Below are 26,953 nucleotides of genomic sequence, written 5' to 3' on the forward strand. Positions count from 1 at the left end.
ACAATTGGGCAAGGGACCTTGCCAGAGTTATGGCTGGTGGGTGGTTAAGTGAGAGTGAGTGCGAATTCTATTAGGCTTGAGCATGTAAAGGGTGAGGTATTAGTTCCTGCTGTCCTAAGTGTGTCATTCCTTTGTCCGTGTTTCCCCCCCAAACCTCTTACATGTTTACCTAAATGTGTGGACCCTTATAGAAGTGTGTAATGTGAAGAATAAAAGCGTTTGGTCCCGATCTCTGGAGTGTGGCGTTGTTTCCTTGAGAATCTAGACTGTAAAGGGTTAACAAGTGGCAGTGAAGGGGCGTGTGCCTGGGCTGGCTGAGTCAGACCCTCTTCTCCGGCCGGGGAATCGCTGAGTCGAACAGAGCGATTCCATCACAAATATAACCTAGACTTTACTGGCTTCTTGCATTAAGATTTATGTAGAAGTATGGATGCTTCCAGTCACTATATCTCCCTTCCCAACAACTTGAATAGAGTACTAGTGTGTGTAACAATTACAACTACTTAATTGCTGGACAACTCCTGAAGCCTGAAAATTCATTGTTTTTATGTATCATGTAGTTATTCTGTTCTTCTTGTAAGTAAGAATATATATATATAAGGTTAACCAATTTTATCTTTCAACAAACTCATTAAATTAGGGTAGGTTGGGTGAGGATGATAGAACCTGAGCAGTTCAACAAATATTCAAATTTGAATCTCCTCATCCCAAATTTCTCTGCACTGCACCACATTTGAGCTCTCCCATATTCAAAAATTGGTATTGGTGTATTTCTGAACACAAAACAGAAATGATGTCCTTCTGTGTTTTAACTGTTTTTGTGGATTATTACTCTTTGTTTTTCTACAGGGGTTTTCTGAAAGAGAGCAACGTAAGAGTATTTTTCCCCAAACAGTTGCCACACCCCCGGCCCACCACTCTCCTGCTGCCGTGGCCCGCAGGTCTCCGGCTGCCACGCCCCTGGCCCGCAAGTCTCCGGCTGCCACGCCCACGGCCCGCAAGTCTCCGGCTGCCACGCCCACGGCCCGCAAGTCTCCGGCTGCCACGCCCACGGCCCGCAAGTCTCCGGCTGCCACGCCCACGGCCCGCAAGTCTCCGGCTGCCACGCCCACGGCCCGCAAGTCTCCGGCTGCCACGCCCACGGCCCGCAGGTCTCCGGCTGCCACGCCCACGGCCCGCAGGTCTCCGGCTGCCACGCCCACGGCCCGCCGGTCCCCACCTGCCTCGCCCACGGCCCGCCGGTCCCCACCTGCCTCGCCCACGGCTGCCTCGCCCACGGCTCGCCAGTCCACGGCTGCCTCGCCCACGGCCCGCCGGTGTCCGGCTGCCTCGCCCACGGCCCGCCGGTCTCCGGCTGCCTCGCCCACGGCCCGCCGGTCTCCGGCTGCCTCGCCCACGGCCCGCCGGTCTCCGGCTGCCTCGCCCACGGCCCGCCGGTCTCCGGCTGCCTCGCCCACGGCCCGCCGGTCCCCGGATGCCTCGCCCACGGCCCGCAAATCTCCGGCTGCCTCGCCCCCGGCTCGGCAGTCTCCAGCTCTGGTTGCCTCGTCCCCGGCCCACAAATCTCCGGCTGCCTCACCCTCAGCCTGCATCTCTCGTAACATACCCCAAAGCAGAGGACGGTTCTCGGTTTCCCGTGTTATCAGCCCATCTTTTTCAGGAGAGCAGGATGCTATTACCACACAGTTACATATAAATAAAGAGCTCACCATAAAAACACTTGAACCTATTGAGCAACAATGCAAACCACCTTGGTCAATAAGGAGAAGCAAACAATTTGGTCCAAGGAGAAGTTCTTTGCACAGGAGAAGTGGTGCTATGGATGCCATTCATTCCAAAAGACGAAGTGGTGCATCTGAAGCCAACTTGTTAGGTTAGTTATTGTTTTTGTTAGTATCTTCCTATGTTTCTGGAAGAAGAATTGATGCTCTGTATACATGAAGTCCCAAGTTGTAATCCCTGATATTTCCAGGTAGCAGGGATGCCTCTTGCTTTTTTTTTTTTTTTTTGCAAAGTCTCTGCAAGGGTACAGGGATATATACAGATGCTTTCAATTGTATGAAAAAAGCCACTGAATAATTCTAAATTTATAGTGTTTGGTACAAAAATTGTATTGTGGCGTCATCTTATTCTACAAATCTGGTGATACATGATTGCATAACAACTATTTAAGCATAGAACCAACTAAAATGAATTGTCTTGGACAATTGTCATTACAGTTGCAAAGTCTTGGGCAGAGGTAGTGAAGCAGGGTGTTCCAAAATCACAGCTAAGAACTACAAAACGTGGCCTTAAAAGATCAACCAAGAAGATACCTGCAAAACCATCAAAGGTATGTCTCAAACCATGGCCTACATTCAGAAAATAGCTCTAACATTCTCCTTTTCAACAATTGAGATTGCAGAGTCTGAAATCTATTGTAACCAGTGGTGGAAAGTGCATGCAGTTTGTTGGTTGAATCGATGCTCTGTATGCATGAGGTCCCAATTTTAATCCCTGATATTTCCAGATAGCAGGGCTACCTATTGCTTGATCTTGGAAAACCTCTGCCAGTACGAGTATATGGTACAGGGTTAGATAGACTAATAATTCTACTTTGTACAACTCAGCTTTATATGTTAAGAAGAAGCCCTTATCTTAATCTCAGATTCACCACACATTGACTTCAGTGTGGAATTCCAAAGGTTCAGAGTTTGCAAGTCCAGATTGCTATCCCCCAGTATGTAGGAATATATGCTTATGAAGATGTGTTCTATTGATGTGCTCTTCTTTTGGAAAATGGAACCAGTCTGATTTGCTATGACAGAATATGCCAGAGATAGGAATGTGAAGCACATTGGTTTGTAAAGACGATTAGAAATGGGGCTGTAGGGGTAGGGGGAATGGATCAATGGATTGTGCTAATTTTGATAAGTATTTATGGCTTTTTTAGGAGTGAGAAAAGGGTAGAATGAATAGTGGTCACTTCTGTATGCAGGATGCAAGCCAAGTGGGCAGATCCAGAGAACATTACATGTGTGGAATGTAACCATGTTTTGCCCACATACCAGGCAACAGTCAAAAATAAAATAATGTTAAAAAGCCATGTTTGCTGCTTAAAAACTTGTAGATTAAGCAAAGCAGGCTTGATGATTTGTAAAAACAAAATGTGCTGTCAAACAGATCCTTAATGATCACTCTCCTGGAAGTACAAGGGTAGGCAATTCTGAAATGCCTGCACTCCTCAGCTTGCATTGGCTTCTTGCAGAGAGTGAAGGGGCCAGAAGCTACACATAAGTCTTATGGCTTCCATAGCACACAAAGAGATGGATACAGCTGAAAGTTGAGAACTAATGTTTTCCAGTGCTTCCCTGCTCACTTTTTAAATGTCACGGCTTTCCACTTTTTCTGAAATACCTCCAGGTTATTAATTGATTACTTGATTACTTTAGCAATAAAGCCACCTTTTCTATATTTATGCTAACACAAAAGTTAAATCCTTTTGAATGCATGCTGTTTGTGTAGTATAGTGGTTTAAAGTATGAAAAATGAACTAAGAAATTTCAGTACAAACATCAGCTCAGCCTTGAAACCATTGACCTTGTTCTGTAATATGAGTATAACAATACTAAGCAACCTTTCAAGTATTTTTCCTGGTGTTGAGCTAAGGTATGTTAATGCTTTTTTAAAATAGAGTGATGTTAAGAATAAACTCCAATGGAATGAATTTTATTCTGTAATCATTCAAAATGTGATTGGTCACAAACTTTTCCAAGTAATAATGTCTTTCTCAGTCTTGTCTCAATAGTATTTAAGTAATTGTTGGCTAAGGTCCTGAGTTGATAATGGATAGTGCCCAACTCCTGCTCCCTCAACTGCTGCCAGTACTAGCAGCCATTCTGACAAGGCTGTTCGGAAGAAGATGAGAGGGGAGGCAGGACATTACACAAGACCTCCTAAAAGACTACTTCCCCCCTTTTCTCTCCCCATGTCTTTTTTCATGTGCACAGCATCTTTAGGTTTTAAGCCTGCAGACATAGACTGTCTTGTTTATTGATTGTAAGCTTCTCTGGGAGCCTTTTGGCTGAGGACTGGGATGAAAATTTGAGGCCAGTTTAAAACACACACCTTAAAACCTGCTTTGGGTTAAGCAGCAGTGTTTAAGGTGTCTTGCGTGATGGATTTTGCTAAACCCTGCTTACTCACTAACCACAGTCGGACTGTCTGCAGCAGGTTTAGCGGCTCTAACCATGGCTTAAAGTGTTGTGTGCAGCAGCACGGCTTGTGGTTAGTGCTAACCAAAGAGAACCATAGTTTCGCTAACCGCAGAGCCTGAAGTGTCATCTGAACAGGCCCACTGTAGATAAATAAATAGCACAGGCAGAAGCAACAAAAACAGGGCCCTTACCTTGGCAGTGGTTTCCAAACAGTGCACTGGAAAATATCAGTATATTGTGGGGGAAACATGATGGTGGTCAAAGAGCCACCAAGATGATAGCTCAATGTTTGCTGGTACTGAGCAACAAAAAGTTTAAAACTGTGAAACTCAGGTAAAAGGTTTCCTGGTTTATGGATATGTTAGTTGGCACAATGGTATAGTAGTGCCCAGGTGTGTGTGTGTGTGTGTGGTGGGGAGTTGTTGTTGTTGTTTAAAACAAACACTTATAAAGAAGAGGGGCCTAGGGTGGTCATCGGCAATGGGTGCTAGGTGCTGGTGTTCTGCATGCAGGGCTGTTCCCAACTTTGAAATAAATAGGAAATCCCCTGTCAACACTAGAAGTTTTCATGAATATCAGAGTTCAGTTGAGTTTTTGATCAGAAAGCAAACATTTTCTTTTATATTCTGTTTTCCAGAACAATGTTTCCTCATTAAAAACACCAACAAGAAAAGTCAAGGGTCACTTTACTACAGGCCATGCAAATTCTCCAGCTCCAATTGTGATTGGAAAAGCTCATACCAGCATTATGAATGCAGCTGCACAAGTCCCTAAAGTTATGTTCAACTATTCTTTGAAGCAACATTGTGACTTAAATGAAAGTTTTACAGGTAGATTACTTTGATGAAATGATTTTTTTTTCAAATACAATGGTATGACTGCACTAGTGACTTATGGCAATTTGTAGGACTATTCATGAAACTTTATCATTAAATATTTTAGAACAAGAGTGGCAGGAACGCTGTAGCTTGTTATTACGTGCAAACTTAGCAAGGGTGGGTTGTTTGTTTATTTATTGCATTTCTATACCGCCCAATAGCCGAAGCTCTCTGGGCGGTTTACAAAATTAAGACAATTCAAGTATAAAACAACAGTATAAAACCATAATATAAAATACAATTGGTTGTTGGGTGGTTAACAAGCCAACTACAATCCTAAAACAGCCCATGGGTTCTGGGTGGCTTGTCAACCACCATAATAAACCACTCTCACTGGGTTTGCATGTGTGTGTCGTCCTGTTCCCCCTGCCCCCCCGGACACACACACGGTGGCTTGAATATTCGATATGGTGGCTGCTCATTATGTGTATAACTAGAAAACCAGGAAATAGGAAGCATCTTCCGTCTATCCAATACATTGATTGCCACATCACTTCTTTATACGTTCTATAACTGTTGCAATGTAAAATACTTTTCTGGGCGCTCAGATGTTTTCAGACCTATATTTATCCCAGGTTAGTCGAATAAGATAAAATCTAGTTTGTAGTGTTTCAACATATTGCTTACAGGAAAGTGTGAGAATAAAACAAGGCTTGAGATTTATCATTGCCAACTTACCAGCTCCTGACTTTGCCAACAGATGGCGCTATGATATTGTTTAAAAGGTAGATCAATGCCTAAATCAAGTGTAATACTATCAAGTTGATATATTTATCATGACTAAATAATAGCCAGTTGTTCTCTCCATTACCAGTTTAAAGTTCCCCTGAAACAAAATGAGTGTGTTTATTGTGTTAAAATCTCGATGTACTCGTTCATTCTAGAGTTCACCAACTTGGTATTTCATTTTCCTAATCCATTGACTGTGCCCAAAATAGGAAGGAAAAAAGGTAGCTTACCACAAGCAGGTTTTGGTGGAAGCACAGATGTTCTCCTGTAGCATGGTGGCTAGTGGATGTATTATAGCTGTGTAGGATTCCAGTACAAGTAATTTAAATTGAATATGTCTTTAGGGGTTGTCCTTACTTCCTTGTCCAGTCATCTGTAGCATGTAAATGAATCATTAATAACTGTGAGGAGGATTTGGTACATCACCATCAAGAGCTCTTACAGGTTTTTCAGCCTGATAGATGATGTATTTAGATTCTGTGGCTGTAAATTGCCATGAGCATTAAAGCTTGAAAATCTTGTTATGATGTTGTTCTTCTGGGGAGCAGTCAATTAAAGAATTAATTCTTTATAGCTGAATTTCCCTTGCTCTCAACTGCACACAAAGTAAATAGGTATTATCTGAACTTTAAATATTATTTGCAGGGATGGCTGAGATGTTCAACACTCCACTGAATGGAAATCAGAAAAGTTCTCTGCCTTCTATTCAAAAGACGAAGATGCCAGCACCAGATGTTATCTCAAAAATACACACTCCAGAAGAATCCGGTACATATAATTTGTATAAACCTCTAGTGATCTGTATCATGTGATTACCTGATTTATCTGAAGTAGCACCATATGAAAATCAGAGAAACTAGTACTTGTATAGCCGATATGAAGAAACTCCAGCTCATGAACCAAACTTGGCCAACCAGGTTGGCCCATCCAACCGGCCACTCCAGCCCACGGTGCCTTAGATGAAATCCCTCAGAAGGGAAAGGGAGCATGAAAGCCACTAAGCCCTGGCCTCAGTGCTGCAGCTTGATCGCTTTGCCCTTTCTTCACATGGGGAAGGTGCTGGAATGAAGCTTGCTGTACACTCAGCAAGTGCTTCAAGTCGCTGGCAGAATCTATTTTGCTTCCCTTTCACCTTCCGCAATGAAGGAGGAGTGATGCTCTTGTGCACACACAGCCAGCATTTTAAGGCACCAGCTGAGACCTAGGGTCTGGGCTCAAACAGCTATTCAAGCTGCTTTGTTTCTCCCCTTTGTTCACTGCATAGAGAATGTAAAGGAGCAAAGCTGATGTCTCAGTAGGCTCTATGTAGGCTTTCTCTTGTTGGGACAAGCCCATGCAGAGTGAAGCTGACTCCCCAGCTGAGGAGCTGGCTGGAGAAGCCCTATTTTAGCCAGGGACCCAATGACATTGGGGCAGGACTCTGTCCCTGAAGTTATGAACAAAACCCAACTCCTGATATCTCTCAGCCTGCAGGAGGGGTCACAGAGACTCCAGCCCCTAAAATGTTTCCCAGGATTGTTGTAAAGGTTTTTCCACAATGTGGTAACTAGTGAAAAGATTTGGAGGAAGAAAGAAAGTCTCTCTTGTTGGGCAGTTGTGTAAGGGGCTTTTATTGATAATTTAGGGTTTAAAGATTATGATCAGCAACTTGAATTGCACCCAAAAATAGATTGGTAGTAGATAGATTGGTAATAGATTGTTTAATACCATATTTCTTTGATTCTAAGATGCACTTTTCTTCGATTCTAAGACGCACTTACCCTCCCCTCATATAAACATCTCTAAAAACAGGGTGCATCTTAGAATCGTGGGTGCGTTTATTATTTCTTAGAATCAAAGCTTTTTTTCTGTTGGTGGTACTGAAATTAGGGTTTGTCTTACAATCGAAGAAATACGGTACATAAAACCTTTTGTGTTTTATGTCAGGAACTAGAGCAGGAGCTTTAAAAGTTCTAAGTATGATTGATATTTATTTTATTTTTTAAAAAAATGGCTTTCCCTTTTTCCAATCTTGATATTCCTTTTCTCCTCTTCCCACACCCACTAGTAGCAGAGACAATATTCTTGATAGTGACAAGCAATTTCAAGATCCTACCTCACCCTTAGTGCCAGGGAACAAATTGGACAAACACCAGAAATTGGCAGCAATGCTGTCTAGGACAGGAGAGATTAATCTGTTCTCAGTGTCCACCATTTGGGGCTCTTTGTCCATCTGCACATTATCAGGATCTGTTCTCTAGGCCTACTTATCTGGATTGAAAAGTCGTTGCTTGGGTGGTGTACAAAGTACTCCTCTGTTGTTCCTGCAGTTCCTCAAAAAAAAGGGAAACTGCCAAAGCTTTTAGGCATCGGCAGTAGACTAGAGAAACCTCAATTAACAATTTTCTGCTAGATTACTTCATACTGTATATGAGCTGACAACCCAGCGCATTCTTCTGAACTCAAGACTGTGAAGGATGAATTAAGGAAAGGATCTTCGTTTTCAGCTTTGCTTGCTGACTCCTCCCTTGATTCAATTCAGTTTGTAAAGGGAGCTAGGGCTTCTTAGTGGTTGCACTCTTCCAACTTTCTGTTAAGAAAGAAATGTTTTATAACAGTTCACACTTTTTCCCTTTCAATAAAACTGAAGGAATTCTAACGAATTTTAAGTGGCAATCCTCCAAATCTAGATTAGGCTATTCCTCTTCTCACTGATCCACTCGTACACCATCCAAGTGAGACAAAAAGACAATTGTGCCTGGTGGTACTCTGCCCTAAACCTCCTTGTGTCCATTAGTCCACACTATTGTCATTTCCTGAGGCTCTCTTGCAATAGGCATTATTAATATGCCAAGTCCTTAATAAAGGTATCATCCCCTCAAGTTTTTACTAAGATCTTGATCACTTTAATTGCTCATTTGTGCTTGAAGGAATATGTCCTTCCTGATCTTGGCAACATCTAAGTGACTTCACCATTTCTCAACTAAGCTGTAGGTGTTTTCCTACCTTATTCTTACAACTTCTAAACTCGCAAATCCCTTTGTATGGGGTAAAAGTCCACACAGCATTTTAATTCATTTACCAGCATTGTTGAGACAGCTGCCACCTCCAGTGTTTCAAAACCCCACAAAAAATATGGAAACTGGGAAATAACTGTTTTAATGTTTGGGGCTGCCCTGTTTGCCACAGTTAAGTTCTGGGTCCCTTTTGCTTGTACCTCTTACAAAGAGTCTGTCTTAAGAAGACTCCTTGGTTTTTTTAAAAAAATGATATTGTAGAGAAGAAGCAGATAGAAAGATAAAAATAGCTAAGCAAAGCTGACAGACTGTTTGGATAGAACTACCTAGTGGTTACAGGTCATTTCAAACATGGAGTTTGCCCCATACTGCCAAACTATATAGCTCAGTCATATTGTCCAATAAGACAGGAGGGAGAATGAATTTAAAAAAGAGAAATGTCCTCTAGGCCTGCCCCCTGTTTAAATTTTAAACATCACAATTGGGCAAAATTGTCCACCCACCCTTGGGATATGAACCAATCATTATTGCTGGAGGATGGCAAGGCAGATCAAAGATTATCAGCCAAGTCTCCTCAATTATGACTGGCAACAGAAATTAGCATTTAAATTGGAGAGCTAAGGGCAGTATAGAATGACTGCCTGAGACCCCTGCTAAGTAATAAACTATAATTTAAGTTGGGAAGTTCAAGATGGCAGGCTGAAAGACAAAGTAAATCTTTGCACAGTCTACCTAGGTTTGCAAGACTTAAAATGAAAGGGGGGAACCATTAAATGGAAGCCCAAAGGCCTATTTCATGCCCATTTTTTTGCAAGATCATCACATAGGCCTTCAAAGATTACCACAATAGTTTGTTTTGTGATAAAACAGACAAAATTATATAATGTTCTGTTATAAATGGGCAAGGAGATCTAACAGGCATCTAGGAGGCTGTCTTATAGAAAGCCAAACCTGGCAGCTCCCCTGGACTGCAGACAGCCCTTCCCACACCCATTTGGAAATGCCAGGGATTCTACCTGGGACTTCTTCATCCAAAGCACATGTTCTTATTACTTGAGCCATGACTCTTTCCTTAGGAGTTTAAAAATCTAGAGATGTCTTTAAGAGATAGTGTACTTTGGCTATATTCTCCAGAGGAGTGATGAAATAGCCGTTGCAGAGCTCTGACATTTTATGTTATGTTACACTTCATTTCTAAGCTGTCTTTCACCCAAAAGGCCCCTAAAGTGGCACACAAAAAATATACAAATACAATATTCAAACAATACACTAAATACACATTGAAAGCAGAACTATTACAACTATTTAAAAATATTCAAAAGCAACCCTGAAGCCCGAACACACTTTCTTCCTGTCTAGAAGCAAAAACACATCAACAAAATTGCCAAAAGAGCAGCTCCTTATGTTTTCCAGAAAGGTGGATAGAACAGAATAGATGAGTAAAAAGTTGCCCTGGTTGAAACAGTGCTCTCCCTTGAAGCTGTTACTACCAAGCTGCAGCTTTGCTTATAAGGTCTTCAGTGGGGGTGGGGGAATAGGTTCCACCCTTGATGGAACAGCATCTCTCTCCTGAAATAGTGACATGGAAGAAAGCCCAGTTGTGTGTTCCCTAGCAAGGAGTTGAATATTTCTTGTTGATATTGCAGTATAAGGTCCAAGTACTGATGAAAGAGAAGAAACTGCCTGGGACACAGAAATTTGGAAACTTTATGCAATGGGAGTGGCCTCACTTCATGATGCAATAATAATAATACATATTTATTTCTTACCAGCTTCCCTTTGGATCAATATTAGCTCCTAGAAATATCAAACTTTTGGCTGGCAGTCTGGCAGATGGTCAGTTGGGCTCCTTTCCGTACTAGGTCTTCCAAAGGTTCAATTGCCAAAGGACAAAACAAACCTCACTAATCTCTTTGCCCAATTAGTAGCTAATGCTGAGCTTGGTTGCTTAGAGATCCTCATCTACTTGTGAGAATCAGTGCCTGCTTATTACAAGTTTATGGAAGAGGACAAGGGGCAAAAGTGTAAAAGATAAGTTACTAAGTTAGAACTATTTCATTGTGGGTTGTGCGGGGTCTTCTCAACTGAAATGTCTCTGTTAGGACATGTGTCAACTGGCAGGGAGGGATTAGACTTAGAAGCAAGCAATATTTTAATCTGGACATAATTCAGCATAGTATCTTTCTAGGCGGAACACATAGTGGATATTGTGTCCAGCCCACCCCGCAAATATTTTAACAGATAGTGGAACTGTTTTGAGAATCCTAGATCTTTCCAAGCTCTTTCCAAGTTTATCCAGTCATCAGGTGGAGACTAGTTTTCCCTATAGTGAGGCTTGGGACCAGTGTGCATAGATGTGTTGAGGCAAGTAGGGCTACCAGGAATTATGTTCCTTATATCTCCAAGAGTTCAGGGTTGTTGTCCTCCTATGCCTTTCCTCTAGATTAGTCCGAAAGACCAGGAGGGGAGTCAGGATTAGTATTCCTGACTAATTAAGAAAATAGGAATGTTGTCAAGGTTCCAGTATTTTAGATGTCACTGCAAGCTGTTCTGCCCTTGAGGACTAAAGGAATTTGGTGAGAGCTTCTTTTGACCGTACCCCAATTGTAGATGGTGAATCACTCTACTCTCCATTCCATGAATGGCTTTATCAGGTGGGAGCCACCACTTGCATCCTGGATAACACCCATTGTTTCAAGAATCCTGTCTTATTTATTATTTATTTAGAATATTTATATACTGCTCCCCATTGAAAATTTTGGAGCGGTGTACAAGGTAAAATGAAAATAAAAACAGAATAAAACAGTTAAAACAAAATTTAAAAAGAAGCAAAACAACAACAACACAGAAATCCAAGGCTGCATGTTAAAGAAAGGCTTCTTGGAGTAAAGATGTTTTCAGGAGGCGCCGAAAGGAGTACAAGGTTGGAGCCTGTCTGACCTCCAGAGGCAGGGAATTCCACAGGAGGGGCGCCACCACGCTGAAGGCTCTTCCCCTGGTGGATTCCAATCGGAGGATGGATCTAGGTGGAACCACCAGGAGCAGGCCCTCGGATGACCTCAGTGACCGGGCGCTCTCTCAGGTATCCTGGTCCCAAGTTGTTTAGGGCTTTGTACACAAGTACAAGAACCTTAAACCTGGCCCGGTAGTGAATAGGCAGCCAGTGCAATTCCCTTAGCAGAGGAGTTACATGCTGGAAAGGGGCAGCTCCAGACAACAGCTGAGCTGTAGTATTCTGCACTAGCTCCAGCTTCCAGAGCAGCTTCAAGGGCAGCCCCACATAGAGCACATTGCAGTAATCCAATCTTGAGGTTACCAATGCCTGTACCACTGTGGCCAAGCTATCCCTGTCCAGGAGGGGCCGTAGTTGGCGAACCAACCGAAGATGGTAAAAGGCACTCAGAGCCGTGGCAGCTACTTGAGCCTCCAGAGACAGAAATGGGTCTAAGAGTACCCCCAAACTACGAACCTGTTCTTTCAGAGGCAGTTTAACCCCATCCAGAACAGGCAATGAGCCTGTCTCCCAGACTCGGGAACCACTCACCCACAGGGCTTCTATCTTGCCAGGATTCAGTCTCAGTTTATTGGCCCTCATCCAGCCCATTACTGAGTCTAGGCACTGGTCCAGGACCTGAACAGCCTCACCTAATTCAGTTGTCACAGGGAGTTAGAGCTGCGTGTCATCAGTGTATTGATGGCATTTAGCTCCAAATCCCCTAATGACCGCTCCCAACAGCTTCATATAGATGTTAAATAACATTTGGGGCAAGATGTTGCCCTGCGGCACTCCATAGCTCAATTGCCAAGAGGCCGAGGACCGGTCACCCAATGCTACTTTCTGAAAACGACCCTGTAGGTAGGACCGGAACCACTGTAACACAGTGCCTCCGATGCCCATCCCATGGAGTCGATCCAGGAGGATACCATGGTTGATGGTATCAAAAGCCAATGAGAGATCGAGCAGGATTAATGGGGTTGCATTCCCCTTGTCCCTCTCTCGATAAAGGTCATCCATCAGGGTGACCAAGGCTGATTCAGTCCCGTAACCAGATCGGAACCCAGACTGGAATGGATCTAGATAATTAGTATCCTCCAAGAGTGCCTGCAGTTGCTTTGCCACAAACCTCTCAAGTACCTTCCCTAAAAAAGGGGTGTTTGCAACTGGGCGGTAGTTGCCTAATACTATCGGGTCCAGGGTGGGCTTCTTCAGGAATGGTCACACTACTGCCTCCTTAAGGACAGCAGGGACCACCCCTTTCTGGAGGGAGGCATTTATCACCCCCTGGACCCACCCAGTCAAACCCCCTTGGTTTGCTTTTATAAGCCAGGAGGGACAGGGATCGAGAGGGCAAGTGGTTGGTCGCATTGCTGCAAGCACCTTGTCCACATCATCAGGCTTCAATAACTGGAACTGATCCCACAAAATCGGGCAGATGGTGGCATAGGACACGTCAACTGGAGCTGCACTAACAACAGCGTCAAGCTCGCTGCAGAGAGAAGTGATCTTGTCCTCAAAGTGTGATGCAAAAAGGACACAACGGGTCCTCGATGGGGCCAGGGCCCCATTTGCTAGGGTGGATGTTAGCAGTCCCCGGACCACCCGGAAGAGCTCTGCTGGACGGCTACTTGATGAAAGCAGCAAAATATGCCTTCTTTGCTGCCCGCACTGCCACACAATAGGCACAATTACGCACCCTACAGCATGCTCGGTCATCTTCGCTTCAAGTCTTGCGCCATTTGCACTCTAGCTGATGTCCAGCCTGTTTCATTGACCGCAACTCCTTAGTATACCAAGGAGCAAAGCGGGCTCTACAGGACTGGAGAGGGCACTCAGGTGCAATCAAGTTGATGGCCCTCCACATCTCACCATTCCACAGTGAGGCTAGGGCCTCGGCTGGATCACCAGCTCTCTCCACTGGAAAATCCCCAAGAGCATTCAGAAATCCATTGGATTTCATCAGTCTCCTGGGGCAGACCATTCGAATGGGTCCCTCACCCTTGCAGGAGGGTAGTAACGCCGTGAGTTCAAATCTCACCAGGAAATGGTGACCATGACAATGGGGTTACTTGGACCCCAACCCCAATCTTCAGACTACCCATCTCACAGCTTGGAGCAAAAACCAAATCAAGGGTATACCCTGCTTCATGTGTTGGGCCAATGACAAACTGAGACAGCCCTATGGTTGTCATGGAGGCCATAAAGTCTTGAGCTGGAGCTCCGGAGGCAGCCTCAGCATGAAAGTTGAAGTCGCCCAGAACCACTGTCCTGGGTTCCTCCAACACCACACTCAAGACTGCCTCCGCCAGCTCTGATAGGGAGGATGCTGGGCAGCAGGGTGGGTGGTACACCAGCAGCATCCCCAATCTGTCTCTCTGTCCCAACACCAGGTGCAAACCCTCAAGGCCTGCTCCAAGATGGAGTGGTTTCCTGGTGATAGAGATGGAAGATCTATGAAACATGGCGACTCCCCCACCCCATCCCTCCAATCTATGTTGGTGCTGCACTGAGTACCCAGATGGGCAAAGCTGAGTCAGATCAACCCCACCCAGCTCACCCACCCAAGTCTCAGTAATGCACGCCAGGTCAGCCCACTCATCCAGGATTAAATCATGAATAAGAAAGGTCTTATTGAGGACTGACCTGGCATTAAAGAGCAGCACCGCAAGGAAGGAGGGCTCAGTGGATGAGCTACCAGGTACATGAGAGCTAGAGGAGGAGGGTAGAAGGGGAACAGTGTGAAGACACCTGAAACCCGTTCTGCACTGATGTTGCAACCCCTTCCTCCTGCCATATCTCCTTCTGCCCCAAATCACTGAAATAGTGGCTCCCCCTCCATGTGTCCCTGCATCACGGCTTCCCAAGAACATCTTTACCTATACCACCTATGCACTCACTCACCACTCAAACCCACACTCAGCCATACAAACAACACAGTCACATTTCTCACTTGTGGTAACCAGCCACTGGTCACAGATGGACATCAGGCTGCTACCAACTAAGCGATAAAGTGCTTTCCCTCCTCCCCCCCCCCCACAATCTCCCTCCCTTAGTAACTGCTAATTCTACTACTACCTGATGTGTGGCCACCCTGACTCTCACAAAGGGGAGCCTCCTGCTTCAAGTACTGCAGCCTCTTACTCTGGGCAGATGAAGCAGCTATAATAGGTAAAGCCCCCAACCTCTGTCTCTCACACAGGGTGGGGAGGACACAAGTAATTACATCAATTCCCATGAGATCCCTGCTCTCACTCAGGGAAACTTCTCAGACAACCGAGGTAATGATTAAACAAGCAGCAAGTTGACAGCCCGGGGAGGAGAGAGAAACAGAATCACCCTCACGGCATCCTGAAGGGGCAAAGGGTCGCCCTAACCAGGGTGGCCTGCCACCTTGTGGCAGGGCAGTTCTTATGCCTTTCAAGCCTCAAGGTCTCAACAGGCTTGGAGACAGCGCTCTTCTGCCAATTGGCTGGAGAGAACCTTGGCAGTTGGCTCCACTCTGCAATCAACGAAACTGGGAGGTGGGCAGGGCAGTAGGCTGTCTTAAAGGTGCCATAATCACAGTTGATAGATATTCCTTAAATAAGTAATTTATTAAGTAACTAAATGTATTTATTGTATTTCTATACTGCCTTTCTGAAGCCAACCAGTTAAGAATATAATCAAATAAAAACATAGTAAAACATTGATATCAATAAAATTTAATGCAAATGTGCATTAGGAGCTGTATGTTAGATACTAAAAAATTTGTTCACAGAATAATCTCTGACTTTTACCACTTACGTTTTCAATGCTTGATACACGTTATCTTGCTCTACTGTCTTTAATATACTTCTGAAAGGTAGGAGAGTATTATGATCCCCATTCTGCAAATGCGGGCCTGAGGTTAAGGGAGGTTAGCTTGCTGAAGGCCACTTGTTCATTGCAGAGGCAAGATCTGGACTAGGGACTTTAATTCACAGCTCTTCTTTAAAGATGTTACCTTATTGTGCCTTAAAGATTCCCCCCTTTTTTATTTAAAGTGATACAAAAATAAGGAATGAATACAAACAATCCCCTAACAATTAAAGATGCCTTAAAGATGTTGTCACAATACTAATCCATCTAGCCAGCTGTTGTCTATTCTGATGGGTAGAGCCTCTTCCTTTTTTAATTAATAAGCCATACCTCCTTTTCTGCATTCAAGAATATTTCATTTTTATATCTGTAACAGGAATGATATCTACATCATCTGTCAACATATCAACCCAACAAATACTTTACAATCAAGATATAATATCCCCCATCTTGAAAGAAGTGTCTCAAGTTTCCACTCTTGAGCAAGATGACCTACAGATGACTCCCAGAGGAGCAAATACTGTATTAGAAGAAATTGTAAGGCAAAATAGCTCACTGGTAACAGAAAATGAAACAACAGTAGAAGTAGAGCAAAATAAAACTCCCAAACAAACGTTAGAGCCCGTCACAGCGCTTTCAGGGGTCAAGCGGCTATTGAGGACACCCAAGCAAAAACCGGAGCCAATTGAGGCATTTTCTGGGGTGAAGCGGCGCTTGAGAACACCTAAGCAAAACATTGAGTCCATTGAGGTGCTTTCAGGGATCAGGAGGCTCTTGAGAACACCCAAGCAAGAACCTGCACCCGTCGAGGTGGTTTCAGGGATCAAGAGGCTCTTCAGAACACCCAAGCAAAAACCTGAGCCTGTTGAGGTGCTTTCAGGGATCAAGAGGCTCTTGAGAACACCTAAGCAAAAACCTGAGCCTGTTGAGGTGCTTTCAGAGATCAAGAGGCTCTTGAAAACACCTAAGCAAAAACCTGAGCCTGTTGAAGCACTTTCAGGTGTAAAATCACTCTTGAAAACACCTAAGCAAAAACTGGAATCTGTTGTAGCTGATACTGTCTGCTCCAAATTTTTGAATTCTCCAGAAGAATTAGAGGAACTGATGGGAAGTGTTACCGAGAGAAGAGAGAAACATAGAATGGAACCTATGGGAGATATTGATATTAATAATATCAAAGAACCTAAGGAAAGAGTGAAGCTAGTGGAAGATATAGAAGGAATTCAAAGGCGGTTGAGGACACCAAAACAAAAATTTGAACCCGTGGAAGATATGGTTGGCATTAGTCGACTACTGAAGACACCAAAGCAGAAGTTTATGCCAGTTGATGACTACTTAGGATTGCAGAAGTTTATGACTGAACCTAAGCCGAACTATTTAAGTCCTGAAATTGATTATACAGGTATCAAAGAAATGTTGGATACTGCTGATGAACATAAGGTAGGTTCCTATATATTAAATATTTGATTATTATTTTTTAAAAAATAGAATTCCACTCATTATTTCAGTGAAAGAGGACATTAATATGGCATTTTCTCTTACAAAATAAGATTTTGAGAAAACTTCTATAGCACAAAATTCTATCTAATCTAAGTATGCAGACTATTGTGGCCAGTCTCTCCTTTGAACTTGGAAGATGAGATCTGACCTTGTGGAAGGGGGTACTTTAACTGCTAGACTAGTCTTGTCTGAGCAGGAATTAGAATAATTTTGGTTTCTTAGTTGCTAAACACAACATTTTAAATGCTGGGAACAAACATAATTGAAATATTCCCTGTTAGCAGGAAGAAAGTGTGCCTAGTGTTATTACTATTACTTCTACCAGTAATGTTTTATATTTCGACATTTCTACAGCTTACTCAGTTCTATATTGGCTAAAGATGAAAGCATCATCTTTTCCATTTGTCTGAAATTAAAGGACTGTTGTCCCTTTCTTTTCCATATCTATGTTATTTTTATGCCTTTTACCTGTGTCAGTCTTAACGATAATGACCAGAAATATATGCAGTAATTAAAGTAGCAATGCTATCTATTTTTCATCTCTTTTGTTATACTGCAGATTTTTTTGCACTTTATTATTTAGCATGTTAAGCTTTATGGGATCTCTTTGTTGTGTAATCAACTACTTCTTAGGATAGACAGCTAACACACAGGCTTAAATCTGGACTGCCACTACCAATTTTACAAATCACTTATTATTTTATTTATTTATTAAAACATTTGTATTCTGTCCTATTATTGCTGGGATCTCAGGACGGCGTACAGATACAATCAGAACAATATAAACAAATAATTTATACAGCTAAAAATGTATTAAATCGTTCACAAATTAAAACTGGTAGAATTTTTTAAAAAGTAATAAAACAATTTAAATCAATTAAAACTATGTGTAACCATGGGGAATTTAGCTCTTAAAGGCTTTGAGAGAAACTCATGTTTTAACTTGGTGCCAAAATGAAGCCAGTGTCGGCTCCAGTTGGGCCTCCAAGGGGAGGGTATTACACAAGCGGGTTGCCACAGCAGAGAAAGCCCTCTTCCGTGTCTCACCATAATGTATGTCTCGCGTTGTGGGATGCAGAGGAGGGCTCCTCCCACAGATCTCAAATCTCGAGCAGGCTAACTACGATGTTAGAAGGAGCACTTGTGTTTTCAAGGAAGTTCTACACCCATCTACCAATGCTATTTGGACTCTTATATTGAACTAGAACATTTTTATGAGCCTAAAGTTTTTTCATGTCAGGTATCCTAATAACTATGCAATATTTCTAGGATGAATCACCACAATTTGTGAATTTGGAGGAAGATAATGAATCTTGTATGAATTCCAGAAATGAACTTGGTATGTGTCAATATTATTTAGTAAAATATTTGATCTAGATTGTGTTTTCAAAAGGAGGATAACTAAAATAGTAGGTTGCAATTTTCATAGTAGCTTTAGAACTTTCTGCTTAAAAGCTGGTATTATTTAGAAGATCAGAATAAAGTTAGGGGGAAAAGATAAAGCTGTTACTTTTGGTTCTTCAGTAAATTTAAAGACCTATTAGCCACACACATACATATACTGTCTGACCCAATACTCTGCTTGCCCATGTAACATGCAGAGATTATGGGATACAAAATCAAAATGATGTGGGCACAAAAATCCATATTCCTGTTGTACATCTTGTAATATATTTGTGCCCTAAAACATAAGGGGAAGTGATGATCAACATGGGGAATCCTGATTTCACTGGTGCCACTTGTTTCATACTTGAAGCACACATAGGGTCTAATGTTTACATAGGTATGTGGCTGACTTGTATGATTTATATTTGTGCTGTGTAGAAACTGATTATGTATATAGGATTGTGAGTGTGAGGCTTCTGTGCAAACGTTAACGTGAATACACAAGACAGAGCTGATCTATCAGCCTTTGTAAAATGTGAATGTTATATAAGTTGTTAGCATAAGACTTCACGAATCTCTCACTTCAGTTGTCTAGGAACCACAACTTTTAGTGTGGTTTGAATGTCTCTTTTCTCTTGAGGAAGACAGAAATGTATTTCACTATGGAATAATATCTAGGAACGAAGAGTGGGAACAATCTAGCCATAATATACATAATTATACTGTTGTTTAATACTTTGAATGTTTTCAATTTTTGTGAACCCCCAGAGAGCTCCGGCTATTGGGCAGTATAGAAATCTAATAAATAAATCAATAAAATAAAATAATTATTTTTAAGGCCTGTTTATGTCAGTAGAGCTAAAAGTGCTTGGCTGGATATTACCTATAACTAAATGAAGTAATTGCTCTGTAATTTATTCATCTAGAGGAATTTTTTCCAATTGTAGATTTTTTTATTGTTTTGTTTTAATTTCAGTAAGATTGGTTTTAGTCATGCTGATTGTATTCCACCCTGATATTTGTGGAAATGAAGGATGGCTTAAAAATAGTTTTAATGAAATAAATAAGTAACTGTTACACAGCTCTACGTATTTATAGTTAGAAGATTCTGGAACATGAACTTTTTGGAGAGCATGTAAAATGGAATTATTTGCAATTAGTGGATGTTGTAATCTATTGTGATAGGAATGGTAATTTCATATACGATACAAATGTTTCTCCAAACTAAAATTATGAAACTACCTAGAACATGCCCGTCAACGTTTTTTATTTCTTACCTTTTCTACTCATATTCTCAAAAATAACCTTGAACATGCTTTGTCTATTTTAGAGCACATGGAAAATGTATCTGAAAGTGAAGAAGTGAAACTGGAAGCTTCACTTGCAAGAAAATCTCCTATGCTACCAAGGGACAATAGCAAAAAGGATCCAAAATTAGAAGACAGCTTGGAACATGTTGCATGTTACACATTTAGTGAATTAAAAACATGTGCAGAAACAGAAACTATTGAAATTATGTGTGTGCCTGAAAGCTATGAGCAAGATGGAATGGAACCCCAACATGGATCCAAAGTTGATTTTGTGAAAGAACCAGCTACAAACTCTAGTGCAGTAGATTTAGAAATGCTTGAGCCATTGGCTTCAGTTAGAAGAACTAGGAGAGGGAAAACAATTAAATCCAGTTTTACAGAAGAACATGATACAAAGGTAACACACAAAAGGAACACCCGTAGAACAGAATCAGAACAAACCAATGAAAAGGTTGCCCAGAACATCACTGAAATTAGTCTACTGCAAAAAAACAAAAGCCACGTATCAGCAGTTGAAATTGAAGCAAAAAGATCTTCAAGAGGAAAATCTGGAAAACATTCTGATGAAACAAAGGGGAACATACAGTCTGATAACATAATACATTCTCAGGAATTACTGAGATCTTCAAAGGAAACATCAGTCAAAGCACAGCCATATGTGAGTAGGAGAAGGGTGGCAACTAAAAGAAATGAACAAGCTGGAACAAGTTTGCATTTAGAAGAAAATGCACCAAACCAAGAAAATGACAGTCAGTTAATTACGAAAACAAGTCTAAGGTCTAGAAATGGAAAAGATAAAAATGACCTGAAGTCTGAGCTTACAAAAATAAATAGCCCAGACAAAATGCGAAAGCAAGATTTTGAAACTTCAGGGGTGAAAAGCGTTGAAAATAGCCTACTTAAAAGAACTAGAAGAGGAAAGGCTACCCCAACACAAAGAGAAATCGAGATATTAAACATAGCTGTTAATGAGTATACATATGAAAGTCAAGAATGCACAGCATCTAAAACATGTAAAATGGAAACTTTGGAAAACAATCCAACAGAAGTAAAGGAAAATGCAGCAAAGAGGAAAGGGAGAAAAGTTCATTTTCTACTTGAGCCTGAATCTTGTGAAGAAAAATGTGTGCTTGGAGATAAGGATGGTACTCATGAAGAAGAAAGGAGTGCATTTGTTGAAAGTTCTACTTCCTCTACAAAAGAAAATATATCACGGAGCAAGAGGAAAGCAGCTTCTCTTACATCACAACCAGTTTGCATCTCTCGTTCTAAAGGGAAGCAAACGTTAGAGATTAGTGAAAGCATAAATTTGTCTTTTGAACACCAAGGAAAATCTCTGCAAGAAATTAAAATTGAAGAGAATCCTAATGAAACTCAAAAGGTGATATTAGGAAGTGTGCAAATCCCTGCAGAGCATTGTCTGCCAAGAAGACAAAAGGTAGCAAAAGAGAATCCACTCAGGAGAGGCAGAAGCAAGCAAGTTATATCTCATGAAATATCCACACAATATGACAGTAAACAGGCAGCTGGTGGAAAAGACCAAAATATGGTTGTCACTGTAAAAGAGAATCAACCCAAAAGGGGGAGAGGGAAAAGCATTGTACCTGCATTCCAAATACCTTTGGAAAAATTTGTTCTTGCAAAAGAGGAGCCAACAACAGGCAGTTTCAGTTCTGCCCAAGGAAAATGTTGTTTGCAACAAGTTCAAAATGAAGAGAATCTTAAAGAAACTCAAAAGGTGCTATTAGAAAGTGTACAACCCCCTCCAGAATCTGGTTCACCAAGTAGAAAAAAGGTAGCAAAAGAGAATGCACCCAGGAGAGGTAGAAGCAAACCAGTCATGTCTCAAGAAATTTCTGCAGAATATGACAGTAAACCAGCAGCTGGTATAAACTACCAAAATATGGCTGTTGCCATAAAAGAGAATCAACCCAAAAGTGGGAGAGGGAAAAGCATTGTACCTGCATTCCAAATACCTATGCCTTTAGAAAGCATTGCTGTTGCAAAGGAGGAACCAACAATGGACAGTTCCAGTTCTGCTCAAGGAAAATGTTCTTTGCAACAAGTCCAAAATGAAGAGAATCCTAATGAAACTCCAACAGTGTCCTTGGAAACTGTGCAAACCTCTGCAGAACAGAGTCCACCAAAAAGACAAAAAGTAGCAAAAGAGAATCTGCCCAGGAGAGGTAGAAGGAAACAAGTCATATCTCAGGAAACATCCACAGAGAATGACAGTAAACAGTCAGCTAGTGTAAAAAACCAAAATATGGTTGTTACTGTAAAAAAGAATCAACCCAAAAGTGGGAGAGGGAAAAGCATTGTACCTGCATTCCAAATACCTATGCCTTTAGAAAGCATTGCTGTTGCAAAGGAGGAACCAACAATGGACAGTTCCAGTTCCGCTCAAGGAAAATATTCTTTGCAACAAGTCCAAAATGAAGAGAATCCTAATGAAACTCCAACAGTGTCCTTGGAAACTGTGCAAACCTCTGCAGAACAGAGTCCACCAAAAAGACAAAAAGTAGCAAAAGAGAATCTGCCCAGGAGAGGTAGAAGGAAACAAGTCATATCTCAGGAAACATCCACAGAGAATGACAGTAAACAGTCAGCTAGTGTAAAAAACCAAAATATGGTTGTTACTGTAAAAAAGAATCAACCCAAAAGTGGGAGAGGGAAAAGCATTGTACCTGCATTCCAAATACCTATGCCTTTAGAAAGCATTGCTGTTGCAAAGGAAAAAGTAGCAAAAGAGAATCCGCCCAGGAGAGGTAGAAGCAAACAAGTCATATCTCAGGAAACATCCACAGAGAATGACAGTAAACATGCAATTGATATAAAAGACCAAAATATGTTTTTCAAAATATCCAGCTCTGAAGGGGAGAACCAATCAAAAACGGGTAGAGGAAGAAAGATTTCCCCTCTATCCCAAACACTTATTTTGCCCCTCAAAAATAATATTTCATCTTTGCTACCATCAACCAAAGGCAAAAGTGAAGCAGAACAGCCAAATAAAGCTTTGGAAACTGCAACTACTGCAAAAGAGAATCTGTCATGTAGAGGCAGAAGAAAAACAGATGATATAATTGTAACAAGCTCAGTTTCTGCCAGTAAAAAACCTAGATTGCTTGATAATGGCAACCAAGAAAAAAATCCTACAGATGTTCAAGAAAAGACACAAGAGAATGTATCCAAAAGAGGTAGAAGAAAACAGTTAATTCCGTATAAAACCTCAATAGAAAGTAATTGCCAACTAGAAAATGATAGTAGAAAGGCTACACCTGTAAAAGATAATACAATGTCTTTGGGAAATGGTTTTGGGAAAGAGAACAATTCAAAGAGGAAGAGAGGGGAAAAGATTGTAGTCGTATCTGAAGTACCTCCTTGTCTCAAAGTAAGCATCACTCTACCACCATCACATTCAGACAAAGGTGGACTTGTTAGTGAAAATCAAAGTGCACTTATTGGAAATGAGGCTATTGGAAAAGGGAGACTAGCAAAATGTGTCAGAAGAAATAATAAAATAGTGCCACCCACATCTGTCAGAAAATGTAAGCTTCCTGAAGAGGAGGTTTTTCTGGGAAAACAAAATGTAGATTTGGAAAAGAAAGCTGTGGCAAATGAGAAACAGTGTAGAAGAGGTAGAAGGAAAATTGATACAGTTGAAGCAACTATTTCTGCTTCTCTGAAAGAAAAAAATGGATTGGCTATAAATGGTGCTATTGCTCCTAAAGATCAACTGGTGATTCTGGACAATAATGTTTCTAATCAAAAAGATGCTTCAAAGAGCAGGGGACAAAAATTATATAAAGGAAAAAACTTGCTAAAAACCACTGATCAAAGTAACACTTCTAACAATGACCAAAGTAGTTATTTGGAACACTCAAATCTGCTGGAGCAAAAGAATTCATCCAAACGGGGAAGAAGGAAACAGGTTAACAGTGACTCAGAAATGAATGCCACCACTTGTGACTTGCCAAAAAGCTCCTTTCCAGAAAATAAATCAACAAAAACTAAAGCAGGTATGGCAATGGCTCCCCACCCCTCCTGTTTTAAATTTATACTTTAAGAATATTTTAGTGTTTTCCTTCTGAATTTTTTTTAAAGTAATGTTTTGATGAAAGATTATGGTAATAAAGTTAAAATTTAAACTGCCAATTTAATTTTTAAACTTCATCATTAGTGATTTCATTGATAAATGATTACCAGTATTGAAAATATATCGTCTGGTGAAGTTTGTGACCAACATGCGGGAAGGTTCTAAGTTGGGACTTCTGCATTGTTTATGGAATACAGTGAAAGAATCCCACAGGGTTCACAGATTTCATATGTAGATTTGATTTTTTTAGATTCATAAACATTCTGAAAAAGCTACTACTTCTTTTTTCCTGAGCTTTCCTAGCCTTTATTAAACTATATAATTTCAAACTAGGAGTTTTCAGTCTACTACTTCAGAGGATTGGTGGGGTGGGTAGGATTAATTTTTCCTTCACTGAGATTTGGTGGGCGGGGAATAGCACCCCATACTTCTGCTGCAGTATTTCTCAAGGCTTAGATGTGCTCCCTTAGTGCTGATGTTTCTATCAAGAAATTCAGATTGATTTTTCTCCTGTTGGAATGTATTTGGAAGTTCAATAAAAGTCTGGGAAGGCATGGGTAGCAGGCCTGGAATGAACCATTCTCAACAAGAGAGAAAGAGAGATGGTGGTAATAATAATAATAATTTCTTTTGTCTAACCTTGTTACTCCAGAAAGAAATATTTGGAAAGTGGTTTCATGTAATATTAATTATTTTGTTTGCAAATAGAAAACACTGGAAGTACAACATTGCAAAAAGGAAAAAGAAAGAAAATGAAAGAAGAACATACCACAGCTATGACGAAGCCTGCTGCAGAAACAGAAGGCAAAACAAGAGCAAGCAGAAGAAACAGAAAATAAGTATTGTAATCTTTGGTACTGGATTGTGTGTGTTTTTTCTTGTGCAGGGTGAATTGGTATATGTTAAGGTCTTGAAATCCAGGGTTGTAAAGTCTGCATTTAGAAACAATTTTTGTTTGTTTAACTTCCTTCAACTTAATCCATACATTGATACCCTTTCTTATGCAAAGTTCTGTAAATATTCTTTTCAAATATTTTGTAGGGCTTTTTGTTTAAAGATGCAGGGGCTGGGGAATTGTGATTTTTAGCTGTTCTGATCTGTATTGTCTTAAGAAATTTTAAATATTGGTGTTACTCTATTTGTGCATTTTGACATTAAACCATACATTTATCTAATAGCTCTTTATGATATTACTGTCTAAGCTAGGCTGTGTCCTATTTATAGCCAACAGCAACTCAAAAAATTTAAACAATAAGGTAGAGACAACAACAGTCACACTGTCTATAGCTCATAGCAACTGCAAGCTCCCCTACCAATTTCCCACACTACAACTGTCTAGGAAAAGACCAGTTAAAAAAAATGACAGTATTTTCCCATTCCCTTCCTTCCCACACCAGGTTGCTTGGATGGAAGACATTAACCCTTTGCTTTCCCAGGGCACACAATTTGAATTCTTTTTAATATATGTGTGTGTGTGTGTATCCAGGAAATTATAGGCTCGTTGGCTTAATGTCAGTTTTGGGTAAAAAAAATTTTTTTTTTAATTTATTGCATTCATATACCTCCCAATAGCCAAAGTTCTCTGGGCGGTTCACAAAAACTAAAACTATAAAGTACAATTTAAAGTATGTTAAAAGTATATTAAAGTATATTTAAGTGTATTAAAGATAAAAAATAATGCATATAAAAGGACAAGTTCTGTTGAAGAATATAAGTTCTGCTTCAAAAAGTTTATAGTAAGTCCTGTTTCACTAACTTTTACCAGTGAGTGTCTTTGAGAGTGTCAACAAGCATGTGGCTATGGGTGATCCAGTATTTACTTGGACTTCTAAAAGGACTTTGACAAAGTACCACACCAAAGACTCCAGAGCAAACTTATCCCTCACGGGATAAGAGCACAGACCATCTCATGGATGTGTAATTGTTTAAAGAAAAGAAAGCAGATAAGAGGAATAAATAGTCGGTTTTCACAGTGGAGGGATGTAAAGTGCGGAGTCCCTTAAGAATCTGTATTGGACCCAGTGCTTTTAAACTTGTTCATAAATGATCTGGAATTAGGAGTGAGTGAAGAGCTGATAAAGTTTGTTGATGACATCAAATTATTTAAGGTGGTTAAAACAAAAAAAGTAATGCAAGAAGCTTCAAGAGGATCTCTCCAGATTGGAGGAATAGGCATTAAAATGGCAAATATTAAATGTAAGCAAGTGTAAAGTGATGCACATTGAGACAAAAAACCATAACTTCACATATACACTGATTGGGTCTGAGTTGAAGATTGACCAAGAAAGTGATCTTGGGTTTGTGGCAGATACCTCGATGAAAATGTCATGTCAGGGATCATTAAGAATTGAATCAAAAATAAAACTTCCAGTATCTTAACACCCTTATACAAATCTATGGTACACTACACTTCGAATACTGAGTACAGTTCTGGTCACAGCACTTCATAAAGAGATGGAAAAGATGCATAAAGTAGTGGCCAAAATGATCAAAGGACGAGCAATTCTATGAGGAAAGCTGTTACATTGAGGCAGTTTAGCTTTTAAAAAAAGTGAGTAAGGGGAGACATGCAAAAAGTGTTCAACATTATACATGGCAAGGGAAAAAGTTCATAATAGAACTCTGGGGAATCCAATGAAGTAGAATAGTGCGACATTCAGGATAGATTATTTAGATTTAAAATTTGCCTTAGGTCAACCCGCAATGTGAACAGGATAAATAACTATACAAAACTACAAATACACAACTAAATAAACTATGGAATTCATTTTCACAGGATGCAGTGATGGCCACCAACTTGGACAGAAAAGGTGATTAGACAAATGCATGTAGGATTAGGCTACTAGTCAAAATGGCAATATATGACTTTGTATACCTGTGAACGCTAGTTGCTTGGGAACACGAGCAGGAGGCTGCTATTATTTTGATGTCTTGTGTGAGTTTCCCATAGACATCTGGTTGGCCACTGAACAGAATGCTTGATTAAATAGGCCACTGATCTGACCAACACGGTGCTTCTTACATTCT

General features: G+C 40.9%; 1 protein-coding gene across 1 annotated transcript in view; it reads left to right on the plus strand.

The window, feature by feature from the left end:
- Nucleotides 1-25,103, plus strand: part of MKI67 (marker of proliferation Ki-67) — a 43,314-nt gene extending 18,211 nt beyond the window's left edge. The window contains exons 8-15 of the mRNA XM_063133272.1: nucleotides 850-1,873; nucleotides 2,220-2,332; nucleotides 4,834-5,026; nucleotides 6,449-6,571; nucleotides 16,011-17,074; nucleotides 18,404-18,473; nucleotides 19,851-23,849; nucleotides 24,635-25,103. Of these exons, the coding sequence (XP_062989342.1) occupies nucleotides 850-1,873; nucleotides 2,220-2,332; nucleotides 4,834-5,026; nucleotides 6,449-6,571; nucleotides 16,011-17,074; nucleotides 18,404-18,473; nucleotides 19,851-23,849; nucleotides 24,635-24,765 (6,717 nt within the window). The 3' untranslated portion in view covers nucleotides 24,766-25,103. The remainder of the gene's footprint in view (nucleotides 1-849; nucleotides 1,874-2,219; nucleotides 2,333-4,833; nucleotides 5,027-6,448; nucleotides 6,572-16,010; nucleotides 17,075-18,403; nucleotides 18,474-19,850; nucleotides 23,850-24,634) is intronic.
- Nucleotides 25,104-26,953: the final 1,850 nt, after the last annotated feature.

This window comes from Elgaria multicarinata, chromosome 8 (genome assembly GCF_023053635.1).
Source record: "Elgaria multicarinata webbii isolate HBS135686 ecotype San Diego chromosome 8, rElgMul1.1.pri, whole genome shotgun sequence".
Lineage (NCBI taxonomy): Eukaryota > Metazoa > Chordata > Lepidosauria > Squamata > Anguidae > Elgaria > Elgaria multicarinata.